This window comes from Jatropha curcas, chromosome 8, assembly GCF_041381405.1.
Source record: "Jatropha curcas cultivar XTBG-Jc1 chromosome 8, XTBG_Jcur_1.0, whole genome shotgun sequence".
Taxonomy (NCBI): domain Eukaryota; kingdom Viridiplantae; phylum Streptophyta; class Magnoliopsida; order Malpighiales; family Euphorbiaceae; genus Jatropha; species Jatropha curcas.
In genome coordinates, this window is record NC_143158.1 from 4951702 (window position 1) to 4978812 (window position 27111).

Sequence of the window (27111 nt, forward strand, 5' to 3'; positions counted from 1 at the left end):
AAAATCAAAATTCTCTCACTTCCCAAATAAAATGAAAGAACATAATTACACCAACGACATATATAAAGAAGAAAAGAATATCAAGTTACATACAAGTTCGCAGCTATGCAACTTGATGTTTTTTTTTGTGGGTGATTTTTTTTTTTTTTTTTTTTTTTTTTGAAGCTTGATTGGAAGAGAGTGTTCGTAGATAAAGGTCAATTGGGTGAGAGTTGAAATCTTTGGATTGGAGGTTGGATTTGTGAATGACTTTCTTATTTATACCTATTATAAAATTCAATAAAATTAATAAATTTATAAAATCCTTCTAAATCAGAATACCATCAAACTTATATAGGTTTTTATAAAATTATAATTGAATACTACAAGATTTTAATAAATTCCAAATAAATGTAGACAGAATACTTTTATGGATTTTATAGGAATTTAAATTAAATATTATAAAATTTTAATAGACTCAAAACAAATATAAATTGAATACTATTATATTTTTAAAATATTTTAAAATTTAATAGAATCCAAATCCAATGCTCCTCTTTAATTGTATCCTGTTACCGGGAAATATATATGGGCGGAATACAGAATAGTAGATCTGAAATGCGAGCTGTTTTGGGCCTGGCCCATATTCCGTACCTTCAGGCTGATAGACTCAACTCAAAATAGGCCAGTCCACCATCATTTCCTGATCATTTCTCTTGCTATAACCATCAACACCAAGTATTAAGCATTAACCACATCGATCGGGTTTTTCCCGTTTCTTCTCCGACAACCGAAAAAAAAAAAACTGGAAAAAGAGGGAAATCCAAATCTACTGTCTTTTTCAATCTCAAAGTGGCACAATCCTTGCTATCAATACGTTTTTCTTATGCAAAGAACACGATCGATCGGAACTTGTAATAAGAATCCACTGCAAAAATGGACAAAGAAACCGAGCTACTATCGCGCCTAGCCGCGAATCATCTCCACTTAGCTCAATTCGAGCCATTACGAGCTATTCTGATAGCTCTCCGATCAAAAAACCCTGAACTAGCGCTTGCAATCCTTCAAACTCTAGTAGCTAACTCAGGTCGCTTCGAGAACATTCTCTGGTCACCATCTTGCCCTTCGCCTTCTCTTCTCACCTATCTATCAACCCTAGAGCTTTTAGAATACAGTAATTCCACGTCACGTACATGGAGTTTCGATCCAGGTATCTTGCGATTGCGCGCGGAGTTTCTTCTACTGATTCAAGTTCTAAGCGACATGGTGACAGAGAGCATGCGCAAGAATGTGGACTTAGAGAGCATTGAGAGAGAGAAGGAAAATGATGATTTTAGTGAGAAAGAGGAGTTGTTGGGTAGGAGCGAGGATTTGAAGGATGGAAGTGATGAATTGGGGGATTGCTTGCGGGTTTTGGATAAGGTTTTGGAGTTGGGAGTGAAGAGATTGAAGCCAGATATTAGAGTGGATAGTGATGATACTGTTAATGAAGAGGCCCCGGGGAGTAAGAGAACAGCGGGTTCCGCTGTTCCTTCTATTGAAGAAGGAGAAATTATGTGTTTGAGAAGGGCAATTTTGGAACATGCTGATGTTTTTGAAGCGTTGTGTTGGAATATTCAGCAGCAGTTGAAGGGCGATGAGGTTGAGAAATCTGGTTTAGCTATAACCGTGAGGAGGGACGAGAAGGTGAGCATGGATATTTTGAAGGATATTGCTGAGGATGAGGAGGAGGCAACAAAGTTGCTTACTTTGATTCAAAGAAGTGTTCAGTTAGCTCATTTAGACGCCGTGAAGAAGTGTTTGGGGGTAGGAGATGAAGAAGGAGCTTTTTCTCACATTCGTTATCTTTACCTTGATCGTGGAGTGGAGGAGGCTGAATATCGGTATGTCTATTTGGCCTTGGCTTTGAAATGGAAGTTACTCTGCTGCTTAATTACCTTTGGAAAATGTTCTTACATGTAGTACCGTGTCATTGTGGAATAAAAATAAACTGAATTATACGGTTTCCATCATTGTTAACTGAACGCAATTGGCAGGGGCGGGAGTGTATATGTACATGTACGAATTGTAATTGTGTAATTAAGCAGAGGAAGACAAAAATATACAAAACCATTTCTCAGAAAGTGCTTAGATAGGAGGAAACCAACACACCTTATGCTAGTGACTCTTGGAACAGAAGATATGAGAGTGTTTGTTATTGCAAAAGTTGATTTTGCCACTTAAAACAAACCATCATCTTTATTTTGGAAGAACCGTTGTGTGGCTGTGGATTACAGGCATTATACTGATATGCTTGTAGAGCATTTCCTCCATGTATAACTGGATGACAATTGAAGATACTTCATCCTTGGTTGTTAGCCTGGCGTTTGTTTCTTATTCTTTTCATTTGTTTTAAAATTCTCAGGGAGTTCTCTTCTTGAATCAAATTTTTAGTATCTTAGTTTGAGTCTTCTTAATGCAACATTTTTTCATTGGTTATATCCTCCTTTTTACTTCTTATGTACCTTCCATTTATTTAAGGAGGACCTTTAGTATTTTTCTGCCTGTTTTCATTCATGATGAACTCTTGTTTTTTATGCCACAGAATTCTTTTTGGAGGTCTTTATTGATAACACTGATCTCTTCGGATCGAAACTTATCTAGATAATTTTCTGATGTTTCACTCCATTTTTTCCTTCTACTTGGATAGAATATGTGAATATGTTGCATATTTTCTTCATCATCTTCTAGATATTTATTCACATTGCCTTTTTGATGTTTCTAATAGCACGGTTTTGCAAGATCTCCTTGTGAGGGTATTGTCAAGAAGGGAAGAATATGGAGACTCCCGGGGAGTCATGCAAGAAAAGTTGCTATGCGTTTATAGAGAGGCCCTTTCGTCAAATTGTGGACAAATTGTTGGAATAATTCAGGTAATACTCAATTTTGTTTTCTTATAGGCAGTGTAGTGGTTGAATTCTTGTTTGGCAAGATTTTTAGGTGGATGTCATGTTCTAATCGATGATTTTGAGAATTCAATTTGGTGTCCTCATATGATGCACAAAACACCTTTAAACTGTGTGGCAACTGCAACTACTTGGTAATTTGGCAGTTTATATCAAAGGCTGGTTGTTAAAGTGAACTCAATCCACTTTCAAATTTCTATTTTCTGAATTTTTAGATATTCCATTCGTAATTGTACAATTCGTTTCAGAATTTCAAATTTAGATCAAGCTTGAGTGGGATTCGACATATGAACTAGTTTTTCTTGAAGGAGGCAGATCTTGGCTACTTAACTACATAAACTCCCAAAAGATCTTTTAGCTGCTTAGAATCTGATACTGTTGCTTACTGGAATGCATACCTGCAACCATCCTTAATTATTTCTTGATACATTCAATGATGGATTGTCAATTAAATGAGCGTTTGATCTCATCCCGAGGAGGGGAATATGTTGTTACTTTTGTGAATATCTATTGATTCCATCTAATGCTATTTATGCTATAATCTGTGTTTGGATAAGTTGGTTTGAACAAGGTGGTTTCTGCAGGTTATCCAGGATGACTTGCTCCGTAAGGAGATTGGAACCTCTCGAACACTTGACAACAGCCAGATTCCACCTCCTTTGGAGCGCTTTCAAAAATATCTCAAAGAAACGAGAATGGATGCAGACTCTACTGATCCAGCTTCTTCCTTGAATGTTGCTGTCAGTTTTTGCATGAGAGACATGTACCATTATGCCCGTGTTTCTGGACTTCATGTCCTCGAATGTATCATGGATATGGCACTCTCTGCTGTCAAGAGGGAGCAGCTTCAAGAGGCTAGCAATGTATGTGCATACTCTTACATTTAGCAGTTAAAAATTGGAGTTTTCAGCGCACGTCTTATTTACTGATTCATGTTCCAGGTTCTTATGTTATTTCCACGACTTAGGCCTCTGGTAGCTGTGATGGGTTGGGATCTGTTGTCTGGCAAGACAACAGCTCGAAGAAAATTAATGCAACTTCTCTGGACTTCTAGTAAATCGCAAGTATTTCGACTGGAAGAATCTTCACTATACAGTAATCAAATGGATGAGGTAATTTCCTTTATTTGCCTTCTCTATGTTTCCTGGTATATTCTTTTATTTGTCTAAAGGATAAACAATAATTGGTTCATGTTTGTGGTTTTGACAGATATCTTGTGTGGAACATCTGTGTGATTCATTATGTTATCAGCTTGATCTTGCCTCTTTTGTTGCATGTGTCAATTCTGGTCAAGCATGGAATTCAAGGTCCTCATTATTGTTGTCTGGCAACCAACAAATAATTTCTGGAGATGAAGTTAATCAAGCAGAACCTTTTGTTGAAAACTTCGTGCTGGAAAGGCTTTCTGTTCAGAGTCCTCTTCTTGTAAGATTCTCATACACTATACTTTGGAAAGTCTTGGCAGTCTTAGTTGCCAATCTGAGTTACGTATTTATTTATTTGGTTGGGAGACTCTGCACAGTTAAGAAGGAATTTTTAATAAAAATATTCTCTCCCTCTTTTTCATAGATAGGAAAATATTTTTTGCTGTAATATATGGTCTTTATTGATGTGTAATTGTCTTTACATCATCAAACATTAGACATTTTTGTGATTGCTTTTCACTTTTCCTCTTTTAATGATCATTATGAGTATAATTATAGCAGATTCAGTTATAAGTGGCATGCGATTTCTAGGACCTGGTAACTAGAGTGTTTGGGGACGGAGAAGTTAGAGGAAGTGAAGGAAATTTGAGATAGGAAGATGAGTGGGAAATAAAGAGAGAGGAAGAGAAGGTTTTCTGAATGGCAATTTCTTGTCTTTATTTCTCATATGTCGATTACAACTCACAGTAGCCTTTTGTGCTCAAAATCTGTTGTCCTATTTGTAAGACAAATACTTGATGCTGCACAACACTATTTTACTTCTGTTGCTTATCCTATCATGCAACTGGAGTTAACATATATTGTATAGATTTATTCTTATTCAAGTTGTTCAAATATTGACTTGAAAGTGGAAAAATTTTCCTGTAGGTGCTTTTTGATGTTGTTCCTATCATAAAATTCCAGGATGCCATTGAATTAATAAGTATGCAGCCAATTGCTTCTACAGTATCAGCCTGGAAAAGGTCTGTAGGTGGATTTTGTGTTATTTCATTGTGATATTAGGTATTGTACATGCGTTGGCCTAACTTAATTTTTATGACCACTTGATGAGCGTGGATAGCAGTACATGTTTGTTGAAAGATACTAAAAAGCAGGATTGGTTGTTCTTAATACTGCATTTTAGTTGAGATCTGAGAGGCTGGTATTCGCTTAGTGGGTTCAGGATGTGATAATGGGAGGAAGCAGAGTGTTTGCTCATTCAATCCTCCGTACCAGACAAAGATATTGCAACTACCTTTGACCTGTGTTTTCTAAATTTTTACAAGAATTTTTACAAGTTCCTTGTACTTGAGCTAATAGATGCTTGCTTTGGAGGGATTTCTTAATAAAATATTGCACAGTTGAATATCCCTTTGTGTCAGTAGGTGCTTTAACTTTGCCTTCAGAGAGAGAGAGAGAGTAACTGAAACAAAAAGTAAAAGAAGTAGAGAGAAAGGATGATAGGTATAATTTGTTCATGGATGCAATTCAATTCATCATGGTGTTGACTATTATGGGTTATAGCTTCAGAAATCGAGAACTTTGTAATTGCATATTCTTATCGTATGTCATGCAGAATTCTTGGCAGCTTGTACGTGCCCGGTTTAGATACATTATGCTATTCATATGTTTTTGGCAAATGGACCTACCCAATTACGGATATGATGCATGCCGCCCTGTTAGATTCATTAAGATTCACTAAAATTTCTTAATCTATTCCACATTGCATGAAAATTTGCAATAATATATCTATGGTTTTTTTCTTTTGTCTATGTTCTTGTTTCCCTTGAATCTGGTTCTTGTGTATTTGACAGCAAAGTCAATATGCATGTGATGCATCCCTTGGTTTTTTTAATGATCATCTCATTGCGCCAACTTCATTTTCTTGTTTGGGTTCCTTTTGTTATTTTTGCACTCATCTAGTCCATCTTGTGGTAGGATGCAAGACATTGAACTTATGCACATGCGTTATGCTTTGGAATCTATTATTCTCGCCCTAGGAATAATGGAAAGGTCTACCAATGATGAAAAAGAGAGTCATCATCAATCAGCTTTGTGCCATTTGAAAGATCTGAAGAACCATTTGGAGGCAATTACAAATATTCCACGCAAGGTCACGCTGCTTCTTCTTCTCCTCTCTCTCTCTCTCTCTCTCTCTCTCTTGTGAGTGTGTGTTTTTGTGTTCTTTTTTATTTATTATTATTTTTTTTTTTTGAGGGGTGTGGGTGTTGTCCAGATGAGTGGTCATTCCAGTATTTGTCTTGAGGCTATCAAGTCCTTGCAAATTCACCAAGCACACATATCTTCTGTTGTCTGAACATCTTGCAATTTTTTTCTAGAGACGAGAAGTAATATTATCAAGAACTCGTGTAATAAAATTCTTTGTGTTGTTTTTTTATAAGTGATTCCTTTAAAAGATTAATAATGATTTCTTTTGTCAATGTACTTGACATTAAAAACAATTTATTGCTGCTATGGTATGTTTGCTATTTAAATAATTTGATATTTGAATCCAGTCCTTTTCCTTTCTCGGTAGCATTAAAAAGTTATTTTTCTAGTTTTACTCATTGGGATATTTGTATAATGCTGATTCTATTTAATGATGCAGATATTGATGGTGAATGTTATAATTTCACTTTTACATATGGATGATATCTCTCTCAATTTGACGCATTGTGCCTCACCAGGAAGCAATTCTGAATCACACTCTGCATGTCCTTGGGAGCTTACCAATGTCACTACATGTGAAGGGGGAAACGAACTGGTTATTTCTTTCACAGGATTGTTGCTCGATATCTTGCATCGCAACCTTCCACCTGGCATTATTGAAGAGCACGCATTAAATGATACTGCAAATTCGGGTGGAAGACAGGCTTTAGATTGGAGAATATCCATTGCTAAACATTTTATTGAAGATTGGCAATGGAGGTTGTCAATTTTGCAGCGTCTTCTACCATTATCTGAGCGCCAGTGGAAGTGGAAAGAGGCATTGACTGTCTTACGTGCGGCCCCATCCAAGCTACTTAACCTGTAAATTTAGTAAATTCTTTTCTGAACATTTATTTAAGGCATATACAGACAAGTTAGTTCTCACTTGTGATATCTTGCAGAGTATGACTTGCTGCATTTTTCTACTGACCAGGGTTGGACTGAGTCACTTTTACATGATGTAAATGTATTAGAACTGAAATGATAGTATTCATGGTGGAGGGAATGCATATTTAATATCAATAGATTTTTTTCTGATTGAATCTGATGCAGGTATGTGATGCTCTTTTATTTTGCAGTTGCATGCAAAGGGCAAAGTATGACATTGGGGAAGAAGCAGTTCATCGTTTCTCATTGTCAGCAGAAGATAGAGCTACCCTTGAATTGGCTGAATGGGTTGATGGTGCTTTCAGAAGAGCATCTGAATCCAGATTGGTGAGTCTGTAGCTCTTCTGTTGTGCTTAACAAGTTATTCTAGTATCTTTTAAGTATGAAATTCTTTCGGATGAATGTTCCATAACCTTTGCTTTGAAGTTAACAAGTTATTCTAGTATCTTCTGAGTATGGAATTCTTTGGGATGAATGTTGCATAACCTTTGCTTTGAAGGTGTTAGAAGGCAATGTTATGTCATTTATGATGGATAAATTCAGATGCTATTGCGATACTGTTATGGTGCAATTTATTGCTTAAAAGAAGGCCTTTGTGTTGTTATTTCTTTTGTATTATTTATCATTTATCTAGGCAACTTTTCCATTAATTTTGCCCGAGGATTCTTTATTCAAAATTTCCTTTTGATGGTTATATGTTTTGTTTCATTACCAGGTAGAAGACACAGTTTCTCGTGCTGCTGATGGAACCTCATCAGGGCAAGACTTAGATTTTTCTTCTCTGCGTTCTCAGTTAGGTCCTTTGGCTGCAGTAAGTGCTTTCGATGCTTGTATTCTATTCCCCCTTTCTCAATTCAGGTGAAAGAGTTGTATAGACTGACGCATTTGTAATTGTTCCCAGGTTCTTCTATGTATTGATATTGCGGCAACTTGTGCAAGGTCGGGAGATATGTCCCAACAACTTTTGGATCAGGCAATGCCTACCTGCCTATGAACTTGAAGCTTATCTTACTGTGTTTATTGTTTTTACCTCTGACATTCATATATATCTTAGTTCTGCAAGCAGTGCATAAAAGTTCAAATTTCCTAGCTAAGGCAATATTGTTCCCTTTGTTATCTTCCTTGTCCACTGCAGTTTTCACTTGTTGATTAACTTTTCAAATTCCCTGGTTTCTTATCAGTGGAAATATTGCCTTTAAATTCTTCACATATAATCTTCCCCTCTTGATGAAATGAGATTAAATCAGTTGCCTGTGAACTGCTCAAAGTATCCCAAGCTATTTATCCAATCAAATGTTTGTTTGCCAATAAATTAAAAAAAATCCTTGTTTTTCCTTACGAACCAATAATAATCTCAAGTACTTGAAAATTGCATATAAGGTATTCCAGCTATAAGAATTGCAGCTGAACTCTCTGGTTTCTCTGTTTGCCTATAGCATTCAACTCCTCTTTGGCTCCTTTGGTTTGGTTTTGATCTTGCTTTTATGCATTGTTTGTATCACAAGCAGGCTCAAGTCATGTTATCTGAGATATATCCAGGAGGTTCTCCTAAAACAGGCTACACTTACTGGGATCAAATCCATGAAGTGGGAATTATTTCGGTCTCACGACGTATCCTAAAGCGCCTGCACGAATTGTTGGAACAAGTAAGTTAATTTATAGGCTGAATAATTTTTATAAATAATTCATGCTTATTGATTTTGGCTACTAGGCTGATAATTATTGTTGGGAATGACAATTTCGCAACCACCCCCCCCCCCCCCCCCAACATAGGGCACCTGACCCGACCTGAATACATACCCGAATTAAGTTTGAATTCAGGTAATACCCATCTGAACCCGACCACATATATATTATAAAATTTGAGATTAAGGCTTAATTGTAATATGTACTATAAATTTATGATTTATTAGTATTATTTTTATATATATCATGTAAATATATTAAATATAATAATACATAAATAGTGTAACAATGCATCTAAAAATAATAACAAAGAAAAAAAAAAAATTCTTAAGATGAAAAAGAAAAAAGAAAAATTTTAAAAATACAATGGGTGTTAGGAAGAATGAGGATGGGAAATGGTGGAATTGAACATTTTTTATTTACCAGTTATTTGACCTACCTGAACAGAAAAAAGAAATTTCAAATACAACTTTTCTTTGTCACTTGTAATCTTTATTTTTCTACTTCTGTTATGTAGGCAAATAATCTAATGCTATCCATAGAAGTACCGTGAACCATCTTGGGGAATGTTGTATATGGATATTGATCCTTGTGATCCTGAAGAGTTCCCTTGGTGGATGCTTTAGTGTTTACATGCTGGAAAATGTTCCTTGTTTGTGATCCCAATCATCCTCATGACTTGATATCTTCTTTCAGGATGATAATCCTGGTCTCCAAGCAATTTTATCTGGGGATGTTATTATTTCAACATCAAAGGAGTTGATTCGTCAGGGGCAAAAGGAACGTGCTCTTGCTATGCTTCATCAGATGATTGAAGATGCTCACAAGGGCAAGAGGCAGTTTCTTAGTGGTACCCTTTTGTTTTGAATAGTTTTTCTGGAAAAGATTTATACCTTCTTATTATTATACTGTGGATGTTCCTGCAGTTCTGATGCATCTTTCTCCCATAAATCACAGGTAAGATTCATAATCTTGCAAGGGCTATTGCTGATGAAGAAACAGAGCTAAATTTGATTAAAGGTGATCATCAATATATGGAACGGAAAGTTTTGGCCGATCTTGATAAGGATGGGGTTCTTGGGCTTGGGTTAAAAGTTGTTAAACAGATTCCATCAAGTCCAGCAGGTGAAGAAATTAGCACACACTCTGTTGGTTATGATTTAAAAGATGCTGGGAAGAGATATTTTGGCCAGTTAAGTTCTAAGCCTACAACATATCTGTCACAATTTATTCTCCATATTGCTGCAATCGGTGACATAGTTGATGGGACTGATACAACCCATGATTTCAACTTTTTCTCTCTTGTTTATGAGTGGCCTAAAGATGTAAGCATTTCTATCATCTTTACTGAGATTATTTATTTTGGTCAAAGTATTTTCATTTTCATTTATCTTACTGTGCCTATTCTTCAATTATAATTTAGCGGCTGAACGAAGCCATGAAAGTACTTGGGCAACATTATATAGAACTCTAACTATATATACAAGCAAAATCATACATTGATTATTTTGTAGGAAAAAATATGGGGCCAAGCATTACCATTGACGTGAAACTTTTGAAAATGTGTGGATTTGTTTGTTTACAATCAAACTTGTGGGACTACTTACCGTGATTTTTTATATGGGGGTTGTGGAACTTGCAGAGGAATTATTACTTTTTGAATCATATACCTATTTGACTGGCGTTCATCACACTTTTGAGGTGAATGTTAGGAGGAAGTAGATGGAATCTGAGGATTATTAATACAGTGATACTAAATATAGCACATAATAACGGCCCCTTCTTTTTTTATATTTTTGGTGACACCATTATTCTTCTTCATCAATTTTATATGATATCAGTTCAATATTTTAACCCAATCATTTAAATTTGATCTCTTTCTTTTCCATTTTGAAAAAGCAATTTCTTATGTAACAAAAGTGTCATCTTAATTCTGAAAGGGAAAAAATAAATTGGTCTCCATAGATTATAATCAGATTAAAACATGAGTACCTCTGTTTTCAAAAACTAACTATGAGGTCCCTAAATTATGAGCTTATTAACAGTTTGGTCCTTCCATCCATAATAGAGGGACCAAAGTGTTAACAGAAATCATAAGTTAGGGATCTCATAGTTAGTTTGACTATAATTTAGGGATCAATTTCTTAGTCAATTGACAGTAAAAAAAGGCTAATTTGGACGAAAGAACAAAAGTGTTAATGAAATCAAAAGTTAGAGACCTCATAGTTAGTTTTTGAAATAAAGGTTTTCATATGTTAATTTGATTATAATTCAGGAACAATTTTAATTTTTCCCATTCTCAAATTGGCATGGAAACCAATTTTCTCTTTTTGCTTTATATTTTTATCCTTCATATTTGGCTCAGAACTGGACCTGGAATTTTAGCTTACCTTAGCTTCCACCTCATCAGAGATGTAGTCATGCTATACCATTACTTCTTGCAGCTTCTAATTCATTGGGTCTTTTGCAGCTTCTAATTCATCTGATCTTTTGCAGTTTCTAACTTGTCGTGTCTTTTGCAGCTTCTAACTCGTCTGGTATTTGAACGAGGCAGCACTGATGCAGCTGGAAAAGTAGCTGACATTATGTGTGCTGATTTTGTCCATGAAGTTATATCAGCATGTGTACCTCCTGTTTTTCCACCACGGTCTGGTCATGGATGGGCATGCATTCCTGTCATTCCTACTTGCCCTAGAAGTTGCTCGGACAATAAATTGCTTTCCCCTTCCTCAAAAGATGCTAAACCTAATTGCTATAGTCGCTCCTCAGCAACACCTGGAGTTCCTTTGTATCCTCTTCAGTTGGACATTGTTAAACATTTGGTTAAGATATCCCCAGTGAGAGCTGTGTTAGCATGTGTTTTTGGGAGTGGTATCCTAAATAGTGGCAGTGACACTTCTATATCTAGTCCCTTGGATGATGGATTATTGTCAGCACCTGACACTGACCGACTGTTTTATGAGTTTGCTCTTGATCAATCCGAGAGGTACTACACAATCAAATCACTGCTATATCCTTCACATTATTGGTTTCTGGTTTTTCTTTAACCTATAAATTTATTTTTCAAACATTAACAGGTTCCCAACTTTGAACCGATGGATACAAATGCAGACTAACCGTCATCGAGTTTTGGAATTCGCAGTAACATCTAAGCAAAGGGATAACAATGGCGAGGTTAAAGCTGATGCAAGAACTTCTATAAAGAGACTTCGTGGGAATGACAGCGATACCGAGTCAGAAGTTGATGATATTGTTGGTAGCAGTAATATTTCAACTGCTTTGCCAGACCTCAGTGGTCAAAGCGGTGCAGCTCGTGATTCACAAGAGAATTCCTCAAAATCTGATAGTGTCGAACTTGATGCTACAGTCTATCTTTCCCTGGATTCGGAGAATGAAGAACCCTATGAGAAAGCTGTAGAGCGGTATTACGTATTTTTCTTCTTCTTGTTTTTTGTATCCTCTTTTCTATGGGGAGTGGGGATATGGATGGTTAACTTCTCCAGTTAGTACCTTCAATTTGTTGTCATTTTGTTTTAGTATTGTGTATGAGTTTTCATTTGGAGCCAAGGAATGATAAAAGAAACAGTAAGAGTGATCCTTGAGAGAAGAATACAAAAGGGGAGCTATCCATAAGCTTTTAAGAGACTGTTTTGTAGTTTCTACTTCTGAGTATTTTATTTTAATGTAAAATTTTTCTGGTGCTTTGAGTTTATTTTGGTTGGAGAAAAGCGCATTATGAGGCCGCCAAGTTGTGCTTCTAATAGAGTGGGGTCATGAATGGCAATGTGGAGATTGCTGACACTAGTATCTCTGTTTGTGGGTGGTTAAAGAATTCAATTTGCACCCTGGTGTTTGCTATCCCAAGACTTTTACAACTGCATCAAGAATTGGTCTCTTGCGAAAATTGGGCAATCACTAATTTTAGTTCTAACTGTAATGCATGTCCATTCAAATAAACTGTCCCCACCATTTGTTCTCCATTCTCTATTTGTCATTTGCTTTGCCTTCTTGCTGCTTACTGATGACCTTTTCAACAGATTGATTGTTGAAGGTAAACTATTGGATGCTCTTGCAATTTCTGATCGATTTTTGCGGGATGGGGCCTCAGACCAGTTACTTCAACTACTCATTGAACGAGGAGAAGAAAACCATCCAATTGCTGGACACCCTCAAGGTTATGGAGGCCAAAGCATCTGGAGCAATAGCTGGCAGTATTGCTTGCGTTTGAAGAATAAACAATTGGCAGCTAGACTTGCCCTCAAGTATGTGTACATGTCTGATTTTCCCCATGTTCTCATTACAAATACTTTTTAAAAAGAGCAAGTACGCAAGGATAACATATTATAGTGCACTTTGAACAGTGCATATTACTTTGTTCATCCATCAATTTGTTTTTGCTAGCGTGTGTTTTGCTGCAATTTTTCAATAGTGGAGAAGCAGAATTGTTCTCTTTTTTTATTCGTCGGGCACTTTCTGATTAACAAATCAATTCTTGGTTACGAAAGCTCTAACTTGGGTGTGCTAAGAATGATCTAAATTTTTGCTTGTTTCAGATATTGTTTGGTGCAAAGATGTAAGAAACGATGTCTGACTTGGGTTTTGAAATTAGGCAAGAAAATTTCAAGTTTGGAGCTGTTAATGGCAATATTTTTGTTTGGTTGTTGTTTTGCTAGGGTTAGGCTCTAATTTTGACAATACGTCAAAGTCATTCATTGTAAAAGTGTATGAGCTTCTGAAATCACCACACCGTAGAGTTTATTGGTGTACCAAGTATGGGATTGTGAAAGATGTTCCACTAGAAAATATTGTTTTTCTGAGTGGTTTCAAACTTGATTAGAGGATGTTCCCTTTTCTTTTTTCAACTAGGTTTTTATGTGCCGGCTTGTATTTGTTTGCTAGTTTTTTAGGAGGGTCCCTTGTTCTTCAAAATGTACTTTCCTTTGGTTCTTTCTCAATAAAATTTCTTCTCTACTGTAGGTGAATCCCTACTATATGCCCGCACCTAAGATACTTATTTCTTAACTGGTACAAGTTTTCTTCTAGGTACATGCATAGGTGGGAACTTGATGCTGCCCTAGATGTACTCACAATGTGCAGCTGCCATCTTCCAGAGAGTGATCCTGTTAGGGATGAGGTACTTGGTTCATACATAATTTTTTTTTTCTTAACTTCTATGGATGCTTGGGTTTGTCTTTCTTCTGTTATTAGTGGTAAAATTCCTTTCTTTTTCCATGAATATCGCTTGGCTTCTTTTAGGTGTTGCAAATGAGACAAGCTTTGCAGAGATACAACCATATATTAAGTGCAGATGATCATTATAGCAGCTGGCAAGAGGTCATTACTATCTCTATATCTATCTAACTGTCTATCTGGAAAACCAAAAAGTGTTGAGAAATGTCAGGTTATTCATCTTATATATATATATATATATATATATATAGTTTCTGATTTCTATAGTTGTGTTATGATTTATGCTTCATTGGAAATGTCAGGTTGAAGCTGAGTGTAAGGTAGATCCTGAAGGGTTAGCGCTTAGATTAGCTGGGAAAGGAGCTGTTTCTGCTGCTCTAGAAGTGGCTGAGAGTGCAGGGTTATCAATAGATTTGCGGAGAGAATTGCAGGGTCGGCAACTTGTGAAGCTTCTCACTGCAGATCCTCTCAATGGTGGAGGTCCTGCAGAAGCTTCACGATTTCTTTCCTCACTACGTGATTCTGATGATGCTTTACCAGTCGCAATGGGTGCAATGCAGCTGTTGCCAAACCTACGGTCAAAGCAACTTCTTGTAACTAATAATCTTTGGCTTTTTTAGATATAAATTTGGTTTCTTAATGCAATTTTCAATTTTAATGTTTATGCTCACAGTTTTCTTTTGTCATATGAAGGTCCACTTCTTCTTGAAACGAAGAGATGGGAATCTGTCAGATGTTGAGGTTGCTCGACTTAACTCATGGGCTTTAGGACTCCGTGTTCTTGCTGCATTGCCATTGCCTTGGCAGCAGAGGTGCTCTTCCTTGCATGAACACCCACATCTAATATTGGAGGTTCTACTGATGAGGAAACAGCTGCAATCTGCTGCACTGGTATTTTAACTTTTCTTTACTCTCTTTGGTTGCACTCCTGATTCTTTTTAATTATTATATATATGGCTCCTATGAATTGTGAGCATCTATTACTAAATCAAAGTTTTGATGCTTATCGTTCTTCATGTTGCATTTAGATAAGATCATGGCTTTTTGATATTTACGAGTTTTTGTAGTTCCCTTATCAACACCATGAACGTTTTTGGGATAATATTTGTGAACAGATCCTCAAAGAATTCCCATCATTGAGAGATAATAGTGTCATTATTTCATATGCTGCAAAAGCTATTGCTGTCAGTATAAGTTTTCCCTCTAGAGAACCACGGATTTCTGTGTCTGGGACAAGACCAAAGCCAAAAACTAGAACAGGTGTGCCAGCCAGGTCATCTTTCAGTAGCAGCTTAAGTAACTTGCAAAAAGAGGCTCGTAGAGCTTTTTCTTGGGCCCCACGAAATACTGGAGACAAGAATACTGCTAAAGATGTATACCGGAAAAGAAAGAGTTCTGGATTGCCAGCATCTGAGAGAGTTGCTTGGGAGGCAATGGCTGGAATTCAAGAGGATCGGGTTTCATCATATACTGCTGATGGACAAGAACGGCTCCCTGCTGTTTCCATTGCTGAGGAATGGATGCTAACTGGTGATGCTGGTAAGGATGAAGCTGTTCGTGCAGCACACCGATATGAAAGTGCCCCAGATATTATACTTTTTAAGGTATGTTATGTACGCTGAAAAATGTCATCTGTTGGTATGCTGGAAACTAAGCCTTTAAATATGCAATGGATTTTGATGAAGTAATGCTTGCAAATTCAAATAGAACCATATTGCAATCTGGGTTTGGTTCCTCATGATTGACGGTGGAAGAAGTTGATAGTCCCTATGCCCAGTGGCAGAAACCCATCACAATTAGTGTTGTGTGCTTCAAAAAATGAACTTGATATTTGAGTAGTAAATCTGCAAATTTCTGGTTATTTATTGTGGGAAGAAAATATCTTGCATCATCCTTCTCCAGTAAAAAGCATTTGCAGACTTTTGAGTTGCCAAGTTGTACTATAATAATTTGACTTATCCCAGTTGTTGTCATGATGTAATTTCATGCGTTTCCTACATGTGCAATGATCTCAGAATTCTATACTGACAGGGTTACTTGCATTTACTATTTCTTCTTCACATATGCCTTATAACTGAAGGTTTTAGTTTTTAATATCTAGGCTCTACTTTCATTGTGCTCTGATGAATTGGTGTCTGCCAAAAGCGCACTGGACTTGTGCATGAATCAGATGAAGAATGTATTGAGCTCACAACAGTTACCTGAGAATGCATCGATGGAAACAATTGGCCGGGCATATCATGCCACTGAGACATTTGTACAGGTATATACATTGGCAATGCTTATAGTTTTCATAAGGTGGTAACAAATTGTTGCCAATCATTAACAAAAATGATAGCAAGCAGCTATGCTTAACTTGCATTCACAGGACACAGCGCTGTTTGTTTAGTTGCCTACAGATGCAAACATGAGTTGCAAAGCAGTCATTATAATGACCTTTTTTTTGGTTCACATACAGGGGCTAAGTTTTTCTAAATCCCTGTTGAGGAAGCTTGTTGGGGGGAGTGAACTGTCTAGTAATTCTGAAAGAAGTAGGGATGCAGATGATGCATCGTCGGATGCTGGTAGCTCCAGTGTGGGTAGTCAGTCCACAGATGAGCTATCTGAAATTTTGTCACAGGCAGACATTTGGCTTGGGCGTGCTGAATTGCTTCAAAGCCTCTTGGGATCAGGAATTGCTGCATCTCTTGATGATATCGCTGATAAAGAGTCATCCGCCCACCTCCGTGACAGGTTGATCATTGATGAACAGTACAGTATGGCTGTGTACACCTGCAAGAAGTGCAAGGTAGATTTCATTTCTAGATCAATCATGCTGCTCTTTCTTGCTTATGTTGAGATCATAGATTTATTGCGTATGTCAGATTGATGTTTTCCCTGTGTGGAATGCATGGGGACATGCTTTGATAAGGATGGAGCATTATGCACAAGCTCGTGTAAAGTTCAAGTATGTTAAATCTATATATGCCTCTAGCTTTGTTTGCCAGTAAGTTTGGATGTCTAGGGATTTCTCATTCTTTTCTCATTTATTATTTTAGGCAAGCTCTTCAATTGTACAAGGGGGACCCAGCCCCTGTTATTCTAGAGATCATTAATACAATGGAAGGAGGTCCACCAGTGGATGTGTCAGCTGTCCGTTCTATGTAAGATGAATGCAACTTCTCTCTCTCTCTCTCTCTCTCTCTCTCTCTTTCTCTCTCACACATGCACACATAAGCATGCATACATAAATAGTATTTCTGAAGCGGTAGAATTAGCATAGAGTGATTTGAAAGATTGTTTAGGATAGATGCTAACTGGGAGTAAGCTTGTTTCTGTCTTTCCTTAAATTGGGGAAACTGAATGCTTGGAACATTTCTTTTTAATATGTGACAAGACATTTTATCTAAAGGATAAAGTCAAAAGAAGCAAGTCCCAATTTCTAACTCAGTGATGATTAACTTAGATCATGAAATGCTGTGGTTATTGTTTCTATGTTGTTTTGTGGTAGTGGCACATGCTGAGTCCTAGATAACCTGTTTAGTTTCGTGGTAGAATGGTTTCATGGTCATAATCTAAACTTCAAGTACTGTGGTCTCTATTGTCACTTTTGATTAATGAACAAACCTCAATACGGCTTTTCTAAGAGTTTCATCACAATCTTTGCATTGTTCACGGAGCTCTAACTTAACTTTTTGGGGTTTAAGAAGCATTCATATCCTTAGTGGTCTTCACGATGTTGTGTTGGTTGATCATTCTCTCAAAAATGTAGCCTCGTGTTTGGTGAACAAAGTAAACACTTGTGATGATATGTTCTATACTTCTATGTTTATTCTCAATTATTTTTCTAATTCTTCTCCCAGCAGAGTAATAGTGTAAAAGCTGAAGGCAGGTTAGCTATATTCCAGCTGCAATAATTATGATCCTAGTTACATGCTTTTGTGGTGCTATGATTGAAAGTTTAATTTGGAATAATGGTTTACCAATTAGAGGAACAGCAGAAAAAGATAAGTTATGATTTGTTTACCTACAAAACAATTCATCCCAGTTATCAGACTAGTTCCCTTCTATAAGCGTTGGTTAGGCTAATAGAAAGCTTAAGGTATTCCTGTTGAGATTGCCACATTGGTATAGTTAGGTGTTTGTTGTGCGTGCAATATTATCCTTTTCATAGTATTAAGCCTGGTAACTGATAACTGCACAATGTAGTTTCATCTATTTTTTTTATGTACAATCTATTCCTAATAGTGACTTGGACCTCAGGTATGAACATTTGGCTAGAAGTGCACCAACAATCTTGGATGATTCACTTTCTGCTGATTCATATCTCAATGTTCTATACATGCCATCTACATTTCCACGTTCAGAAAGATCCAGGCGTTCTCAAGAATCCACAAATAACAATTCTGCATTTAACTCTGACTTTGAAGATGGACCTCGCAGCAATCTGGATAGCACTCGTTATGTTGAGTGCGTTAATTATTTACAAGAAGTAAGCTGAAACTTTCTCTCCATGCTCAAGCATATGCTTAGCTTCCCATAAATAGCAGTTAGTGTGTATGTATTCTTTCTCTTCACGTGTGCATTATGCTTGTGCACAATCCTGCCAGTGAGATTTTTTTTTAAAGCACAGAAATTTTCCATCCCACACCTCAGAGAAGAATAAACAATCTCTCTTATAACTGTACAGTTTTACATTCATGATAAGTATTTGCTGCATGGCTGGAATTGTTTGTGTTATATTTTGAACCTGGTAACTAGAATCTTGGATCCTTCATGGTTGAACTTTGCAGTACGCTCGTCAGCATTTGCTTGGATTTATGTTCAGGCATGGTCATTATAGTGATGCCTGCATGTTGTTCTTTCCTCTGAATGGCATCCCCCCACCTCCTCAACCTTTAGCAATGGGAGTAGTAACTTCATCTTCATCTCCTCAAAGACCAGATCCTTTAGCAACCGATTATGGGACTATTGATGATTTGTGTGACTTGTGTATTGGTTATGGTGCAATGTCTGTTCTCGAGGAAGTGATTTCAACTAGAATGGCATCAACAAAACAGGAGGATGTTGCAGTACACCAGCATACTTCTGCAGCCCTTGCCCGCATTTGCACCTATTGTGAAACTCACAAACATTTCAATTATCTATACCAGTTTCAGGTACATGGAACACCTCTTTTCATGTCTCTTTGTGTGTGTGTGCGTGTGTGATGTTCTCTTCACAGGCAATTGATTCGGAAGTAATGATTACAAATGGGCAATTGAATTGAACCAATATTATGTTACAAAAATTATATTAGCCTATTGTGGAAGTTTTGTTCTACCTTACTTCAAAATTATAACTCTATTGAAGAAGTTTTGTCTTCTTAATTTGGAAGTTTTGAGCTATAGAATTTTTGAATTATAACCCTGTTGTGGAAGTTTTGTAGTATATGAATTTCTTCTTGTAAGACTGCTTAAAAATTTTCTTTGAAGAATTTTAAAATTTATAGGTTATTTTTACAATATTATTTTTTTTTATTAATTGTTGTGTTTAATTGTTTTTTAGGGAATGATAATCAAGCTATAATGTTAAATCATGTAAAAGAAAATTTTAATTAAATAAAAAAATTATAAATTAAATAACGAGTACCCGAGACGAAAGACAACAGTGTCATCAGTGAAAGTACTTTAGGTCAATAACATGTGTCATCTGTAGTTTTATTGATTTGGTCAAGATCCATTAATTGAAAAATGTAAACCACTTTAGTTTTATTTAATTTTATTGTAATATTGATCTTATAATTATAGGTCAATCGCCTTCAGTCATCTGTGATTGAACTTGTGCAATCTGTTGTTTACTTAAATTTACTTGACTATTCAGGTAATCAAGAAAGACTATATTGCTGCTGGGCTTTGCTGTATTCAATTATTCATGACTTCCTCTTCACAAGAGGAAGCTGTTACACACTTGGAACATGCAAAGGTAACTGATATACTATTACTCTTGCTATATCTGTCTTGTTTTGTCTGCAGCAATGACGGAATTTTCGGTTCTGGTGTCTTGAAAATTTTTTTTTGGAGTTTACTTTTTTAGTGTAAATTTTTTCCATGATTTGGCCCCCTAACTTTTGAAAAATTTTCTTCCCCCCCTTCCCCAACCCAACCCAAAAAAACAAAAAGAAGCTTTGGAGTATTGGCTCTGCCAATGTTCTGCAGATTTGAAAATGGTTTGTGTTTATGCAACCATTATGCTAGAAGGATTGACATTAATTCTTTGGTAAAAGAATGACAAAAGTAATTGAGAGGAATGGTTAGAAAGGGTTCGCTCTAAAAGGATTAAACGAAAGCCAATTATTTATTAAAGCAAAATAGCTCCCCATCCTGTATCAACTGAAAAAATTCCTGCAGACATTCTAAGTATAACTCCATAACGATGTTTAGGAAAACAAAAAAACTTCAGTCTCTAGAATAATTACATAGTCTTGTTGGTCAGTTCTTGAATTCCTTTTCACCTAGACACCCAAAACCACCACAAATGTAGTACTTAAATAAAAAAAAAATTCCTGAAGTTAATGTCCAATCCTCCAAGTTTGGGAGCCAGCTGTGAGACTCGTAGCCTCTTCCAAATGCTCAATGTAACAACACAAAAAGGATAGGTTTATGAAATTCTAGTTTTAATCTTATCTGAACGAATATAGAGGAAACACAATGTTTGGAGTATATTGATTGCTTAGCCAATTGAGGTTTGGAACTCTCAAGTGTTGTTATGAGGGAAAACACTCCAAAATTCTCTATAAAAATTCTAAAATTCTCTACAGAAATTAAGGAAAATTCTCCCCAAAAGATATACATGTGAGGCTGTACATATTTAAATATAAGACTGATGAGAACCGAGCTAGGAAGTATTGTACAAGGGAAAGAAACTAGGATACATTAATTCCCAAAAATTGTACTGTTGTATATTTCATGCCCTGCTTATAAATATGAGATAACGTTGACTTAGCGTAGAGATCCTACTTACCAAAATTACACCTAATATGTGTATGTTATTCAAGGCATTTCATAAATACATGTAACAGTAATTTATTCTTAAGGGGCTAAACATGTCACCAGAAAGTACTTCAATGGATCTTTTATAAAATAGTGTTCTCTAATTTCAATACTTCATTGATAACAATAAAAGGGAATTAGCCCCTGATGAAATTAATTGGCGAATCTAAATATGACATCAAGGGCAATGCCCGACTAAATCGGTCAATAACTAATGACAAGCAGGAATTATTACCACCTCTGATATAATAACTAGTTAAAGTCAGTATCAGTCTCGAGTAAAGCTGGCATATGCTGCTTCAGTACTTCTGCTGAGAAGCATTGGAAAATGAATCCTTCTACCGTTCTGTTTTAATATGTACATCCAAGTTAGTTTTCTCCATTTGAAGTGGTTGTTCCATTTTTTATTTATTTTCCTTTTTGGTTCAGATGCATTTCGATGAAGGATTATCAGCTCGAAATAAAGGTGGAGAGTCTACTAGACTTGTCACAATGGGTCTAAGAGGAAGAGGAAAGAGTGCCTCTGAGAAGCTCACTGAGGAAGGACTTCTCAAGTTTTCTGCTCGAGTGTCAATCCAGGTGAGGATGTTTTCCTTCTGCAGAGCAAGTTTTGTTGCAAGTTCAAAAGTCCTTGTAAATGAGGTTGATGATCCAGTTGTTACTTATTCTTCAATTAGAAAGATTGAAATGTGACATGCACACTGATTTTAATCTTTGAACAGAAGCACCAGTGGAGCACTGCCTTGAATGTGAACTATCTGCACATTTTCTAACTTTCTAAGAAGCTTTTTTAGACGTGCACATCTCCTTGTCTTGCAAGAAATAGTTCTAACAAGGTGTACTTGTCACATTGTTTTTATCAACAATATTTATTTCTGTGCTGTCAAAAATTGTAGTAAAGAATTTGGTTGATTGTGCTTTTACTTTATTACCGAAGTATACAAATTTGGTAATACGAGGTTTTTACCCTTTCTGATAGATGTGGCTTTTAACTTCTGACTGTGGAATCCCAAACAGTTACTAGGATATACTGGTTGAATATAGAATTTTGTAGACAGTTTAATTGCATTTACTTTCTTAGTCATGCATCATTATCTCACTGATATATTTTTTTCAAAGTTCTCTTTATCTGTAAAAGACTCCGTATCAATTATATTGAAAAATGAGTAAGAAATCCTTTAAATAATTGTTTCGTGTTTTTTTTTTCCGTCCTGGTTGGTTTTTGCTACAAGTAAATTTAATCCCACAGACAGATCAATAATGTGGCTTGTAGTTGTGGAACATAGTGTTGTATTATGCATACTTTTTTCCCTCAAGTCAAGTTGTAAAATAACCAACCTATTCAAGCTGCTTCCACTCTAAATAAACCATTAACTGTACTTCTTTTGGTTATTCCAATGGACTTTGTTGATAGCTGGAAGTTGTGAAGTCTTCAAATGATCCAGATGGACCACAATGGAAACTTTCACTTTTTGGAAATCCAAATGATCTAGAAACCTTCAGGTCAGTACTTCCTTTATCATAAGATCTAATTAGTTAATTGCAAGACTAGCGTAAGAACAAATTTAAGTGTAGCAAACTATTCTGGCTCAGAATTTTACATGTATAACATCAAGTATGTTTCATGAACTATGATTGTTGTGTTAAGTGCTTTAGTTACAGTTCATTCTCATGTCTGCATTGGTAAGGGGTTTTTATGGGGTTTTGACCTAATTTCATGGGAAGAATGTCTGAGATGTTAGAAGAAAGGAAAATATAATTGCAACTTCAAAGCTAAACCATCTAAGATATCATAAAAGTAATGGGTAGAGAAAATCTGGATAAGAAATGTTTATGAAAATCAGATGGGAATATTAGCAGATTGCAGTACCAGCAAAAAGACTTGATTAAGTATGAATAACATGATGGTTGAAATTCTGTCTATTTCATTATTTAATTCTAGGTTTTATACAAGAGCGCGATGCTTAATTTATTTTATCTTGCCTTATGTAATGATGAGGAGTTCTTATCTCCTATGGTTGTTGCTTCACAGGAGGAGGTGTGAGATTGCAGAGAAGCTTGTGGAGAAGAACTTTGATTTGGCTTTTCAAGTAATTTATGAATTTAATCTTCCAGGTAGACATTACATAATGACTCAGTTTCATCTAACATTTATCACATGGTAGATTGTATTATAGCTTTGGAGTTGTTTCAAACATTTAGGGACACTTTTATTTGCATCTTGCAGCTGTTGATATATATGCTGGTGTTGCTGCGTCTCTCGCTGAGAGAAAAAAGGGCAGCCAGTTGACAGAATTCTTTAGAAACATAAAAGGAACAATAGATGATGACGATTGGGATCAGGTAATATAATATAACCAAATCTTAGAGAATATATTTGAAATTTCACCTTTTGAGTTTATGCCATTTGTTTGTGTGACTATCATTCTTTCACATATAATGTATAATGTTGGTGAAATATCACAAGAGCTTTTTATACAAGTTTATTCAAGAATCTGCTATAGTAGGGTGAGTTCGTCACCTGCCTGTTTCCCTCGTCACAACTCTCAATGTGCCACAGAGTAAAGGAAATTTGAAGGACTGATAACTGCATGCGTACTCATCAATCTGTTACTCTTGCTAAATATATCTTGTTCAATCATTCATAAAGCTTATGTTACTCTAGTACTAGAATAATAGATAACATGCATTCACTAGAGTGGATTTTAGATAATGGAATATTGCAAAGTCATCACAATTGTCATAACTATCCAGTGGTCAGATTAGATGAAGAACAGAGATCAGTGTGAACTAATTTTCTTGTATGGTAGTCAGCTATTGAAATATTAAATAAAACAAAGCACGGGTATCAGCTTAAGATGTCAAGAAGAAAATTGTTAAAGCTGGTAAGGGGATCTCTTAATCTAATTCTGTCTCAAAGATTTGCGCCTTTCCCATCACTTTCTTGATGTTAGAATTATTTATCATGTATTTTACCACTTAATTCTTTTCTACACATTTTCTAAGCTCATGTTTACAGTAATTACATCTTTTTTTATTATTATGTAGGTCTTGGGGGCTGCAATAAATGTATATGCAAATAAACACAAAGAACGTCCTGATCGTCTCATTGACATGTTAACCAGCAGTCACAGGTAATATTTCTTTTTGTTTTGTTCTATACTTTATTAACTTCAGATCAATTTAGAAAAATGGGAAATTTTGATTTGATAAAAATGAGCATGTATAGATTGTACTACTCTTGAGGAAGATTGTTGAGGGTTGATTAGATATGTTTTCTAACTTTCTTTCTCAATGAAATTGACAACCCTCAAGACTTGATTATGCATCATTGCTCTTGGCAGCCAGAATCTGGAATGTCGTTTAATCATATATTATGCTATGGTTATTGGTTGTGTTTCAATGGTGCTAAACTAGAGGGAAACAACTCACCCCCCACCCCTCCAATTCCCCAGAAACACCAACACCTCAAATAAATGAATGAAACAAAATATAGTAACAAGATACACGTACACTTACAAAATTCTCTTCAGTCTATTTAGACTAGGGCTACAACTATCATTAAATATCAGCCCATAGTTACAACTAAACCTCCCTATAACTTAGAAGTGCACATCATGTACATGCTATTAATTAACTAAATAATATTTAAAGGTGAATTATAAAAGAAAAGGAAAACTGAATACTATAAGGAACAGGGTGATCCTTTATCCATGCTCATCACATGGACAATCCAAATTCTACCTTGGACAAAAAGTAGAATTTTAGTATTCTCTTTCAAGTTATTCTGTTGATTTCATGCATTACATGGCCACCGCAGAATGTTTTTCAAAAGATTCCAGAACAATCCTGTCATTGATCTCAACCAAATTGTTCAGGTTTACCTGCTATTTGTTAACAAGTGTCTTGGCAGATGGGTGTACTTCCTTCCCAGACATCTTCTTTTTCTATGTACCATTTATTTTCTGCAGTAATTAGTAGGCAATGATTGGTTTTCATTGTGAGGTGTAACTTGTCTGATCTAGTATAATATGCTTTGTGATGTTAGTTATTGTCAGAGTAGCAACTGGTAGATACAACTTACCCAGTACCAAAGTTGTCATCCAAGATTACTAATACATACTTTCATCCTCAGATTACTAATACAATAAGGGCTGCTGCTATTTTCTTGTGTTGTCTATGCAGGAAGGTGCTTGCCTGTGTGGTCTGCGGTCGTCTAAAAAGTGCATTTCAAATAGCTTCTAGAAGTGGAAGTGTGGCTGATGTTCAATATGTAGCTCATCAGGTTATTTTTCTTGTCGACTTGCATTTTTTTCAAGGAACTTGTGTCACTATAACCTTTAAATTTGCAGAACTGGAACATCAATGTCCGGGACATTAAGTGTAGAATTTTTAAGTATTCAGAGTCAGACATGACTCCTAGAGATACCAAAGAAGTTTTCTTCTCTTTCCATGCTCTTCTTGGGAGTGGATATAGTTGCGCTGGATACTTATGGGTTGGTGCACTGCTTTGTTTGTTAACTATTAACCAAAGTAAACCCATCTATTGACCAAAGCAACCATTGTCTTTACTACTTGATGCTCTGAGTTGGAGTATCCGCTGCAAGGAGATGGCACCTTCGCTTGCCTTATTATATGAGATTGATCAATATACGATGTAGACTGTTACAGGGAATTCTATGTGGCTGCTGTTTACAAGTCCATGTGGCATGTCATAAGCTTCCCATGGATTGAAAAATGAGACATTCAAATGTCTTGGATTTGGTTTTCCTGCTTCTTTTCTGCACTTGATATTGTATCAGTTCTCGAATAATTTCCCTACTGTTTTGCAGGCTTTACATGCAAATGCGCTACCAGTGCTTGATATGTGTAAACAGTGGTTAGCACAATATATGTAATTTTGTTGTTCGGGGAAGAAATACCCGTTTAATTCAAGTTTGCAAAACTAAGTACGGTAAGGTCAACTCGAGCAGTGCAATAGCAGACTTGAAAAATCTAAGGATGATAATCACGAACAGTGGCAATCAATAATTGCAACGGATGCATTTGGAATCTGTTTCTTGAGATCTTTTATGAGGTAACCAGGTTCAGAGGATGTGCAAAGGAAAAAATTTGAGATAATGCGTCAGAATTTGCATGAGCCTTGAGCTGATCAAGATTCCGTACAGAAAGCTTTTGAATATAAGAGAGAATATTTACTGCAACAGCAGGTAGAATTTAGGGGTTGGCCCTGCATGGAGGTTTAATGCTGGTACTATGGGAGATTTTTTTTTTTTTTTTTTTTTTTTAATGTAAAATATATATAGTCCTGCAAGAGCTTCTGATTTTCGGTTTCATTGTATTTTCGATGATTAGCGGCTGTGACTAGATGTGAGCCCCGAGGAAAGGGGTTGGTATCAAAGGAAAGGATACATTTATTCTTCTCTATAAGTTGAACAATTTTTTGGTATTATGTTTATTTTTCCTTATATTTATTAAGAACTATTTGAGTTGTCTACTTGTGGAGAATGCTAACTAGCAAAACTAGGAGCCAAACAGCTTGTATTAATTGAATTATTTTGCTTAGATTCTGAATTTTATGCCACTGTTTATTACTGAAGATATTAGTATTAATTTGCCCAAATAACTTATTAATGCTTGCTGCTCGGACGACGATTAACTTATTGTGAACAAAATAATGATGTTGCTTTCTCTTATTCTGTTCTGCTATTTTTTTGATATGCGAAAAGAAACCCAAAAAAAAAAAAAAAAAATGAAACAAGTGGCTTTCTATCTTTTTATTTCATTGACTTGATTAATTCTGCCTAATCAAATTAAGAAAAGAAGAGAAATATACTACTAATAAAATAAAATAAAATAAACTTTGGATCATGTCACCCATTAAGAGTTGAAAACTTCCAAATGAGGAAACAAAATTTTATAATCTGCCTTTTATTTCTTAAAAATATGTAAGAAGTATAGGTGTTGACCTTATCTCCTCGTGCAAGCATTTTCTTTATTATTATTATTATTATTATTATT

The 27111-nt window shown here is 35.9% G+C and overlaps 1 protein-coding gene across 3 annotated transcripts; it reads left to right on the forward strand.

Annotated features, from left to right (window-relative positions):
- Nucleotides 1-688: 688 nt before the first annotated feature.
- Nucleotides 689-26689, forward strand: LOC105638290 (zinc finger FYVE domain protein). 3 transcript variants are annotated; one of them, XM_089724609.1, is made up of 36 exons: nucleotides 690-1862; nucleotides 2747-2891; nucleotides 3509-3787; nucleotides 3866-4036; nucleotides 4134-4349; nucleotides 4997-5091; nucleotides 6047-6221; nucleotides 6717-7138; nucleotides 7396-7531; nucleotides 7920-8015; nucleotides 8106-8177; nucleotides 8713-8850; nucleotides 9587-9740; nucleotides 9848-10215; nucleotides 11413-11876; nucleotides 11968-12312; nucleotides 12928-13152; nucleotides 13934-14024; nucleotides 14147-14224; nucleotides 14383-14673; nucleotides 14774-14971; nucleotides 15196-15684; nucleotides 16182-16343; nucleotides 16539-16868; nucleotides 16945-17027; nucleotides 17119-17223; nucleotides 18323-18551; nucleotides 18853-19218; nucleotides 19922-20023; nucleotides 21520-21669; nucleotides 22505-22593; nucleotides 23123-23205; nucleotides 23318-23433; nucleotides 24139-24224; nucleotides 25276-25375; nucleotides 25923-26689. In XM_089724609.1, exons 1-36 carry the CDS (start codon nucleotides 916-918, stop codon nucleotides 25986-25988), a joined length of 7662 nt encoding a protein of 2553 aa, XP_089580735.1. In that variant the 5' UTR covers nucleotides 690-915; the 3' UTR covers nucleotides 25989-26689. The 3 variants fall into 3 exon arrangements, with proteins under 3 accessions (XP_089580736.1, XP_089580735.1, XP_089580737.1); XM_089724611.1 differs by having other exon boundaries at nucleotides 1654-1862; nucleotides 2761-2891; XM_089724610.1 differs by lacking the exons at nucleotides 22505-22593; nucleotides 23123-23205; nucleotides 23318-23433; ... (1 more) ...; nucleotides 25276-25375; nucleotides 25923-26689 and adding an exon at nucleotides 21813-21980 and having other exon boundaries at nucleotides 689-1862.
- Nucleotides 26690-27111: the final 422 nt, after the last annotated feature.

What these genes read in the sequence shown, in the direction of transcription:
- LOC105638290 (XM_089724609.1), top strand. Translation starts at nt 916, where the DNA reads ATGGACAAAGAAACCGAGCTACTATCGCGCCTAGCCGCGAATCATCTC. An exon ending in CAAGAGGCAGTTTCTTAGTG is followed by an intron (nt 9,741 to 9,847) that starts GTACCCTTTTGT and finishes CATAAATCACAG; the next exon opens with GTAAGATTCATAATCTTGCA. An exon ending in CAAGCTCGTGTAAAGTTCAA is followed by an intron (nt 17,028 to 17,118) that starts GTATGTTAAATC and finishes TTATTATTTTAG; the next exon opens with GCAAGCTCTTCAATTGTACA.